The sequence below is a fragment of the Corythoichthys intestinalis genome, chromosome 16 (genome assembly GCF_030265065.1).
Source record: "Corythoichthys intestinalis isolate RoL2023-P3 chromosome 16, ASM3026506v1, whole genome shotgun sequence".
Classification (NCBI taxonomy): domain Eukaryota; kingdom Metazoa; phylum Chordata; class Actinopteri; order Syngnathiformes; family Syngnathidae; genus Corythoichthys; species Corythoichthys intestinalis.
The window spans coordinates 29,508,236-29,519,171 of NC_080410.1; the positions used below are offsets into that span (position 1 = coordinate 29,508,236).

The window sequence follows — 10,936 nt, forward strand, 5'->3', positions numbered from 1 at the left end:
GAGGAAAAAATACAATTGTTAAAAAAGAAAAAAAACGTTACTCACAATGTAACTCATTACTTGAGTAGTCATATCACTGGATACTTTTTTACTTCTACTTGAGTACATTTTTTGGATGACTACTTTTACTTTTACTTGAGTAATATCATTTTGAAGTAACATTACTCTTACTTGAGTTAAATTTTTCGGCTACTCTACCCACCACTGGTTGTGACGCCGTTGCAAACGCGATGCTAGGTGGCTCGGAGTGTTAGCATAGCATTCGCATGCTCGCTAGCATTAGCATTTAGCGTGGCAAGCGTCATCTTAAACTCTTGGGCAACTGTATTTTTTTTTAGATAGTTTGTGGCGTTCAGGTGGGTACAATGAGAGGCGGGTAGATTAGCCAAAAACTGTACTCAAGTAATAGTAAAAGTAGTCATCCAAAAAATGTACTCAAGTTCAAGTAAAAAAGTATTTGGTAAAAAAAATATATATATATTCTCACGTATGAGTAACTTCGTGAGTAAGTGCTTACATTTTTTGTTTGATTTTTTTTTAATTTTTTTTTTAAGAATACTATTTTTGTCTGAGCACAAAGTTATCTATATGAACTGTTGTAATAAATTCCAGCAATTGAAAAAAAAAAGAAATGAAGCATTATTCATTCAAAGAGCATGAGTGCCCTCTAGTGGAGAGAATAGTTCCTAGTTTGAATAGTGAATACTGTAGTTCCTTCATAGTTACTATTATTAAATTAAAAGGATCATATCTCCGGTTTTCAATGGTTATTCGGTGCCAAATAAAAACTGGGTGTGAGGTTAAATACTTCAATTTTTACAGCGTTTTAAATACACCACGTTATTGAACAGGCTGGGGTGAACATAGAACGGCAAGCTTGCGTCTGATTGGTATAATGGAGTCATGTGATTATTGTTGCGGCGTCTCATTGGTGAAATTGGCAGAGCTAAACTTGACACCACTAGCAAAAATCAATCAATCAATCAATCAAGCTAATATGTAGAATAAAGAGAAAAAATGTAACAACTCTTGTGAATACGAAGAGGAGAAAAAGTAGTGTTTTTCTTCACAAATCTAATCAAGTAAAAGTAAAAAGTATGGCTTTGTAAAACTACTCTTACAAGTACATTTTTCTCAAAACGTTACTCAAGTAAATGTAACGAAGTACATGTAAAGCGTTACTACCCTCTGGGTACAATTAATTGAAGATAATGGATGTGTTTTCCTGTTGAGTATGCTTCGTCATCACCAAGTGGGTGATGTCCTTGTAGATGCTACAATATAATAATAATGTTTTTGTTTTTTTATCACCAAAATAAGTCACTTGCCCTGTACCTTTCTTGAATGACGTATCTATAAACATTGTGTGATTCTTTTTAAATCAAAACAACTAGAGCAAAGATAGGAGATTCTGCGCCTCACCTTTGTTCCGCAATCCGCAAAATCAGCTGAATCCGCAGTCCATCTGCATGCTATAAAGCAATGCTGTATTGTGAGATGCTGACCCGGTTAACGTCACATTCGCAATCTTCCTTAACCCGAGACAAGGGCCGTAAGGCACTCATTTTCATGGCGCGCGATTCAAAAATTCAATGAATAAAATGATCGCTTTCACACACATCCAAGCGGTCCATTTCATTTAGGAGCATAAAATACCATGTGAAATATGAAATAAACATGCTTTTTATTTCATATAAGCAGTTTATCAATGGTAGTGTCTATTCTATCCTTAACCCTATATTGCCAAATGTTGATACACCTAAAATTTCATGATTTTGAGACTAATTCCGAATTTTAAAATTTCTTTTTGAAAACAAAAATGATGGATGCAAGTCAACACATGCATCTGCAGGTTCCATGAAAAAAACAAACAGGATTTAGCAAGGGTTATAGATATCTGAGCGCTTATTACACATATTCATTTTGACTTTTCTTTTTACAAATTTGAAAAAAAGGTTTCATTAGGACCTTATTTTTCAAATTTTGGGATTCTCTGATGATTGTTTCATAGTGCTGGCATGAAAGGGTTTTAAACATATGGGAAGGCAATTTAAAGCAGTAATGTGAAGTAATTTCATAACATGCCAAATAGGGTCACAGTTAAAGTAATTAAACATTGTCCAACAAATAAAGCATGAAAAAATAATTTATATGTTGTATATTTGACAAAATAATCGCGTTTCCGAAGTTCGAGCCTGAAAGGGGACGAACCCGGAAGTGATACATCACACCGGGAACAGCGATGGCAGCTCCATACATACGGCCGCCATACAAACAATGATTCAAACAGCGATATAAGCGATAGATCGAGCGCAAGGGAGGAGATCCCAGTTTTTGAAGAGTTGGAGGAAGAAGAGGAGCTTGGAATTTTATGTTGGACCACTTACACTTACACTTCCACTCACTTTATTGAGGCAACAATAAGAAAACAAAATGATAGCGGCCTGCCGCCACATTCGACCGCGAAGTTTTGCTTCTCGCTGATCTCCTCCTCGCCTCCTACTACTCCAGCGTCTCTTAAACGGATCGCGCATAGTGTCTTGTTATGAGCTTTTTGTTTACAAATGTATCGAACACGACGTGCTGACAACTTTGTTTCTTTATTAACACATGGAACTAACAGTACGAACACAGTTCGGGGCTCTCGGCAGGAAGTGGCGTCTAATGGCGTGATGAAATGTAGTTTTTTCACACAAGCGAACAGATTACAAAGCACCACTTCAGTGTTGTCCCGAGACTACATTTCCCATGATTCACTGCGTGACCTGAGCGCTCGCTGATTCGCTGCTAGACATTAAAACCAACAGCTTGTTGTTGTCACCTCTCTAAAACACAAACTAGAAGGCTATCAGGCGATCACCGTGAAAGAAACGCCGAACCGTACAAATGCAATGCAATGCTTGAAGCATGAAGGTGGAAATACATAATACAAATACAAATAAATGTGAACAAACTCACCGGCGGTGTGTGTCTTTTACTGCAACGTGACCATGAATTACCGCGACGCCGACCCGCTTATGTGCACATCCACACCCCTTTCCCGATTGACAGTAGATTAACCCTTTCGGACAAGATCGTAGATGACGCACAATTTAAACACGCTTAACCTAGCGAACGCAACAACAACTATGATCGGGGATTGCCACGAGTTAACTTTCGGCTAACGTCGCTAGCTTATACTTTTCATTCTACAACAGTTGGCAGCCCTGCTTTGACAACATCATCAGTCATCTATCCAAAAATCACACTTACAGAGAGAACAAAACATCGCCACACACCGCCGTGGCATCTTACCGAGAAGCAATGCAACAAACAATACTGTTCTATGGCAGACTTCCCTCGCACTTCTAGGTGTGACGTAATTTCCGAAGATTGCCGAAGAAAATCATTTTCGTTGTCAAGGGCATTGCTATGGGTTAAACAAAGAATCTGGAAGGGTTGCGTTTAAAAAAAAATAATGAAAATATGCTTATAACCAGGGATGCACATAAGTGGTCCGCATGCGCGCATGCGTACTTGACATAGACAAACGCGCTGGCCCTCAACGGCTTCCATACGCTTTTGCGCACCGATGGCTGACCACTGTATTTGCGGCTGACACGAGAAAATCACTTCTCAAAATGTCAAAGAAGCAGGCCCCACTGAGTAATTATTTCCGTGTTCCCCTACTCCCGTCAAAAGACAGACAGACGACAGAGACGTCACCGGAGCTACGGGAAAAAAGGACTTTGGTTGAAAAGTGGCTGCAGGAGGTACCATGGCTAGAAGCAAATGATGCTCGCACGGAAATGTGGTGCAACATTTGCCATGAGAATCCCAATGTCGTTAATAAGAGCAGCGCATTTTATGTAGGGTCAAAGAATTTTAGCCATCCAAACTTTGAAAAGCACGAAAAAAAAACAGAGCATGTGGCAATTAACCCTTTAACACCTAAGCCTATTTTGGCCGAATTTGCATGCATTTGATGTTGCCTTTATATTTCAAAGAAAAAATTGTTTACAATGGCCAAATTGGGTCCCTTTTTTCAGGACACCTTGAAATTCATGTCTAAACTGTTGTTTTCTTCACTGACCAATTATAATCCACATTTTGGACCCAAAAAGACAAAAAAATCCCAAAATCTTTTTTCAAAATTTGTAATGTTGATGTCCCATTGACAACCAAACATGCTCGACCAACCGTTTTGAAGCTTGATAATATTTATTCAACTTGTTAGGATAAACATTCAGTAGAAAAAAATAAGATTGAATAGTTTTATGTTTGACAATTTAACACAAACAGCAGGTATGGTCATAGGCGTTTTTGGCCTTTACACATACTATGGTCAAAACAGTCTATATAGTGTGCAAAATAGTGAGAAAAATTTTTATATATATCATCTAACACAAAAAGGGTTTGGAAGATATAACATTGAAAAAAAGTATTTTAAAAAATATTGACAAGTAGTTCAATTCAAATTTTTCAGGCATGCGACCCAATATTTTTTAATTTTTTTTGCGCACTCAATAAAGCTTCTTCTTGAACAGGTCACAGAGCTGCGTCACACACAACGTCACACAGCCTACTCTTTCGCCGTTTGCGCTCTACTGTCACTTCTACTCGCCGAGACGCCGATTCATCAGAGGAAAACAACGACAAATACGACTCATCTTCTTCCTTGAGTTAATGAAATAATGCATTAGCTTGTGCTAAATGTAGTTTTAGATTCATTCTGCACTTTTCAAAGTCACTCGCTCAAACCAACCGGTGTTGTGCATTTTTCAGCACGACACCGGCCGCTGCTTGCTTCGCATGCCTCCCTTTCAATAGTTGGCGCCTCGCTCGGAAATTTATTAAAAATGATCACATTCGGTTCGTCCTTCCTGACATCACAACGACTCTTGGGATAAGTAGTCTTTTGTGCTGCTTTCGCTTTTGAAAAAGGACAAGAAATGATGGAAATATGGAGATGGATACATGGTCCATGCAGCGTTTTAATGCATATTTATGAGTGCAATAAAACTATAAAACTCAAATGACATTATCTCCCGTTTTTCTTGGCCGATTGACTTCAAATAAAAACTGGTGTGGACATCAACTTCCGCACTTTCAAACGAGACCAACCAGCAGCACGTGGGTGATGTAATTACAGCGTGACGAAGCTTCAAAGACGATATATGTAAACGCGTCGCTGCCGACACGTTCGGTGTTAAAGGGTTAAGCAAACTATCGATGTCAGACAGGACCCCACTCGCCCTATGGACAAGTGGCGGAAAAAAGTTATTGAAGAACAGCGCCATGCACTGACAAACGTGTTTTTGCTAGCATTTCACAAAGCTAAACATGCACGTTCAATGAGCTCTTATGAGGAGGACATCCAACTTTTACAAAGGCTTGGAGTTAATGTGGGAGCCGCATATGAATGCCCTTTATTTTGAATTAGTGCTATTATGTTTATTTCTTTACATTTCACTTCAAAGTAATGGCAACTTTGTTGTGCCAGTTGATGTTAATCAAGCGTTAATTGTTTGTATAATTAATTAAAGGTAATTGGCTCTAAGTAAAGCTTGTCATAATTTTATCGCATCAGGCGGGTCGGCTATCAAGCTCAATGAGGACCAAGTCACATCTCCAGGTCCTCCTCTGAGAACCTGGACCAAAAAAAATATGTGCACCCCTGCTTATAACTATTTAGCCATTGATATTATTCAAAAACATGGTTGGCCAACCTTACTTCACATTACTGCTTTAAATTACCTATATAACTGGACTCATCATAAGGCAAATAAGATTGCTTAAAAGTCGGTGGGAACAATTTGAGCACCCTGAAAAGTTGGTAGTGTTATGTCCCTACCGTCCCTATGCAAACTTATGCCCTTGAGTGGAAGTGATTGTTTCCTCTTTAATATGTGCTGTACATTTGACTGTGAAATCAGCTTTCAGGATTTGCATTGTGCATAAGTGGGATCATGTGTGCACAGGTGGGTGTGTTTAAGCGCTCTTGTGTAACATCCGGGGCACACCTTGTTTTCAAGCGTGAGGGCGGCGTCTCGTATGTGTCAGGTGAGCATCCTCATCCATTTTCTTCCTCTTAGCACGTCGTCGTCCGTTATTTTCTTCTTCCTGCGCAATGTGACGTCATCCCTTTGATCGAAATGAACGCGAAGGCTTTTCTGGGCAAATGTGTGCCGCTCATCTTTATCGCTTTGGCGCTGGACTTGGTCGGCCTGATTCTACTGCTGGTCGGCGTGTTCGCGGACGTGCGCGCCAGCGACGGACAGTTCTACGGCGACTTCTTGATCTTCACGGGTGCGCTAGCCATTTTCACCAGCCTGGGCTTTTGGGTCTTCTGGTACGCGGGCAACGTGCGCAATGCGCCGGGCGTGGAGCTCGACGGCCGCGCGGACGGGTTGGCGGCGCGCATCGTTCGCAAACTCTCCGAAAGACTCAGTCGGAAGATGGCGGTGACGAAAGTTGCGGATGACGTGCGCCCACGCGACGAGTTTGCGGGGGACTCCAGGCCTCACCGGGCCGGCAGGGTCACGTGGGGAAAGGCCACAGCTTATGACTACTACAATCGAGACGAAAACGACAACAAAAGCTATGATAAGAAAGGATATGACAACGAGAAGGGATTCGATAATTATGGCTACTGCAACGATGATGTCAAGTCCAACAACCAAGAAGAATGCAAGCATGCAAACTGCAAAGAGGAGGGACGTAACAATTATGAAGTTGTGCACTTCTAGGATAAAAAGGAGATAAATAAGTCTGATGTTAACCTTCAAAAAGTCCGAGTGCTCAACCAAAATGAAGGAAACTAAGTCTACAGCAATGAATAAACGCAATCAACAATGAAGGATACATTCACAGACATTAACTCATTCACTCCCAGCCATTTTCACCGGTGCAACCCCCTTCGCTCCCGGCCGTTTTACTGGATTTTGACTGATTTTGCAAAGCCCACAGAAAACTCTGTTCTGTTGCTATATAAACATGGAACCCACCAAAGGAAAGATTAGACTCTCTTCTTTCAGCAGGAAAAAAAAGTTAGTTCATATCTCTTTCCATTCTTTAGAAATCAGCATTAGAAAATAGCTTAGTTTAAGCAATTTTCCCATTACTGATGAAAAAACAGAGAAATTGAACTTTTTGTAAAAGCATACATTTCAAACATAACTTTGACTTTTACACAGCTATTTTTTGTTTTTGTGACATCCCAAACTTCTGAATAATATTTCCCTTCTACAAAATAACATAAACAACAAGACAAATAGAGCTTTTGATAACAGAGTAACAATTTATTTACACATATCTAAACTATTGAACTGAGAGATGACGCTGTTGTGGCGGCAACAGCCAGGGTAAACTTTTCCCTCATTGCCCCCTGTCTCATCAAGATGGATTTTTTCAGTCTTTCTTTTGTGGTGACCACTGCCTTGTGGCGGAGTTCGCTTGGGGAACTGGTATTCCTGGGGGGAACTGGTTTGGCCGTGCGCGTTTCTGGCTGAGTCGCGGGACACTGGAGGGTGTTGGGGACGCGAGCGGCCGAGCACGGCGGCGCAGGCTCTGCTCGGCGAGCAGCACGGACTCAACGGCATCCTCCGCTGCACTGGTGGTTCCGGTTGTTGTGCTCGGTCGTCCGGCGCCTGGCACCCCGGGCGTCCTCCCGGTTGTTCTGCTCGGTCATCTGCCGCCTGGCATCCTGGATGTCCATTCGGTCGTCTTCCACCAGCGCCCCGGCCGTGCGGCCCGGCCGTTCATTCCGTTGACTCGGGTTGCGGGTCTTACCAAATGCGCTACTGCCCTCCAGTGGCCAGTTTTAATGCTTTAAAATGGATTTTCAGCATTGCGCTTTGGAGTTAAGTTGCATCAGAACCTAGAGATGTCTCTTGTGAAAAAAAAACCGTAAAAGATATATAAATACGTCTTTGGGACACTGAAACAATTTAAAATAGAACATATTTATACGTTTTGGGGAGCAAATGAGTTAAATGGCGGCCATGTTGGTAGGGGCAACATTCTCATGCATGGCCATTTAAAGCAACACTATGTAACTTTTCAGTTTTGGTCAATTTTAGCGACGCATGTGGACAAAACCGGTAGTGTTTTGCTTTAAGGAAGAATGCGTTTCCCGTGAGGACCAGTGCACAGTGTCTTAAAATCCTGATCTCCTGGTTGTCTGCTGATGGAATAAACGACATTTCTGTTTCCAACAGCTGTGTTAAGGTTGAATAGTAATGAGGTAATGAATCCAGTTCTGGATAAACAATAGCATGACACGATGCTGACAATGACACACTTGCCAATGTTTATTCCCGAATGTCCTTTAATCCTGGTAGCCTCCCTTCTTTTTTTTGTGTGTGTCTTTGGACAAAACTTTATCTCTTTTGTTGCTCTGCCATCTTTGCAGAATTCGCGCAAAAGCCTCGCATTGACTTGAGAAAGACAGGAAGTGACGTATGCTGAAAAGCAGTCAGCGCATTTGTAGTTTTTTCCATAGGCGGAGTTTGACTTTTGGGGCGGGGGGCACAACATGTTGATGACCCCGAAACGCAGTGTCAGCAATGAAATTAACTTACAAGAATATTTATAATAATAAGTTGAGAATGAGCGTTTTTTGTTTCCCCATCATTCTTGAGGGGAATTCTAAATCAGGCTTCTTAGGCAATACTTTTCGCCAAGATCGTCATCCATTGAATATGGTACACCCGCCGGTGTTGTGCCAATGTAGTTACCACCGTCAAAAATTGTACCCCCTGGACGGAGCCACATGGAGGTAGATTTGCGTATTTATTATTCAATCAAAAAAAAGTTGCTTCAATTAAAAAAAAAGTTGTTTCAATCAAAATATATATTTTCAACCCCAAAAAAAATCGCTTCAATAAAAAAAATGTTTGAATGCCAAAATAAATTGTAAACTCAAAAAACTAAAAAAAAAAAAAAAAAAAATGCATGTGAAAGCTATTTTTCTTTAATTGGTTTTTTTTTGGGGGGGGGGGGGCATGAAGTCGTTTTATTTATTTATTTTTTTGATTGAAGCAACTTTTTTGATTAAAGTAATGTTGATTTGTGTTTGGGCCACATTTTGGCTAGGACATTTTTGTCTTTATTATTCAATCAAAAAATAAGTTATTTTTGAAAAGAAAAATCACTTCAATCAAAAAAAGCAAAATTTTAATCATAGAAAAAGTTTTTGAATGCGAAAAAATAATTGAGATTGAAAAATTTGCATTTGAACACTTAATTTTTCATTGAAAAAGTTTTCTTTGATTGAAGCAATCCTTTTTGTGTTTGGGCCATATTAAGCGTAGGACATATGTGTCTCTATCATTCAATCCCTCAAAGCGTTGCTTCGATTAAATTTTTTTTTTTTTTCAATCAGAAAAAAAAATTATTTGAAAAATAAAATTGCCCTCCCCTAAAATTTTTTTAAATGAAAATTATTTGCAAAGCAAATGACCGTCTAAGGTGATAGTCACATGACCTGTTCGAACATTTTTTTGACCCGTTATAAAAATATATTTTTTTGTTAATTTCATTTTTGTTGCAGTTTTATTGCTTTACAGTTTTTATATATATATATATATGAAAGTCAATTACATGCAATGACACTTCGGCCACCGGGGGGGGCTGCCCCCCCCTAAAATCCGGTTATGGTTTTTCGTGTGGCAGCGATACAGACAACCTCAAGAAATAAATGAAGTGTTATTCAATTAGTTGTCAGTCAACATATCATCACAAATGTTACTGATATATTTTAGAAAGGTTGAAGAGTTATTTAGTGTTGCTTTAAATCAAATTCTACTTTCCTTATTTCACAACCTATTTAAATTCTTCAAAGCCAAAACGTTTTCTATCAATACAGAATATAAGAACATGTTTCTGTGCCACCGACAGCTATAGAAGTTTAATCCATTTTGACAGGGGAGGGGTGGCAGCAGTCATGCAATTCCCGTCAATGGCAGCCAATGAGTGTAATTGGACTTAAATATTTAGTGATACAATTGTGGGCTTGAATGGAGCTGGGAGCACCCCCCCTGAAGTTTCCATGGCAACTGACACAGCAAAACAGCCGAGTAATGTTTGCTCTTTGATTTTCCATCTCGTTACAGCCGCTCAACCTGTTTTGCTTTGTTGACTGTACAAACACTAGGATCCTGGCACACTTTACTGCACATGTGACGTGATTGACAGCGGACTGGACGTCAACTAGGGTGACAGACAAACTTTTTTTTTCGGGGCGGGGGATAACACACAAACTTCCTCCTCAAAGTGATGACGCACAGTGTATGTTATGGACTAAAGCCAATGTACGGCAACTTGATTTACGAGTTTTTCTTTGTCAATTAACCCCTTAGCTACCATTGACGGTGATAAACGTCCAATCCATTCCAAAACAATGTATGAAGCTGATATTTAAAAAATAAATACTTGAAATGTAATAATATTTGAGCATTTTCTTGAAAAAAAATTAAAGGATGATTTTTCTATAATCATATTTGTTCCGTCAATGAAATGAAAACTAATAACCCTTTTTTTTTTTTTTTTTTTTTTTTTTTTTTAATTAAATAAAATTTAATTCTGAAACAAGGAATGACAATCACATTTTTGTACTTTAGACCAGTGGTCCCCAACCTTTTTTGCACCTGGGACCAGTGTAATGTGGGCCTTTTTTTTTTTTTTTCACGGACCGGCAGTATGTGGCAGAAAATTACAATAAATGTAAAATAACAAGACGGGGCTAAAAACGAACATTAAGTGCAGGAAAAACATAACTCACCGTACACTGAATCAACTTTTTTTTAACAGCGACCTCTCCGAAAACTTGACGGCAAATATTGTTGGTCTCAGGCATAATGAGTTCTAAAGGTTTCTTGGCTTTAGCAATACGGTTCGCCATGAGGTATGATACTCTCAGTCTCAGTGTATTCACGTTTGTTTCCTCAATTGCTAG

At 39.7% G+C, this 10,936-nt stretch overlaps 1 protein-coding gene across 1 annotated transcript; it reads left to right on the forward strand.

The window, feature by feature from the left end:
* Positions 1–6,026: 6,026 nt before the first annotated feature.
* On the forward strand, positions 6,027–10,453 carry LOC130904386 (transmembrane protein 238-like). The gene is made up of 2 exons (XM_057817112.1): positions 6,027–7,028; positions 10,095–10,453. The coding sequence occupies exon 1, from the start codon at positions 6,135–6,137 to the stop codon at positions 6,726–6,728; it is 594 nt and encodes a 197-aa protein (XP_057673095.1). The 5' UTR covers positions 6,027–6,134; the 3' UTR covers positions 6,729–7,028; positions 10,095–10,453.
* The last annotated feature ends 483 nt before the right edge of the window (positions 10,454–10,936 follow it).

What these genes read in the sequence shown, in the direction of transcription:
- LOC130904386 (XM_057817112.1), top strand. Translation starts at nt 6,135, where the DNA reads ATGAACGCGAAGGCTTTTCTGGGCAAATGTGTGCCGCTCATCTTTATC.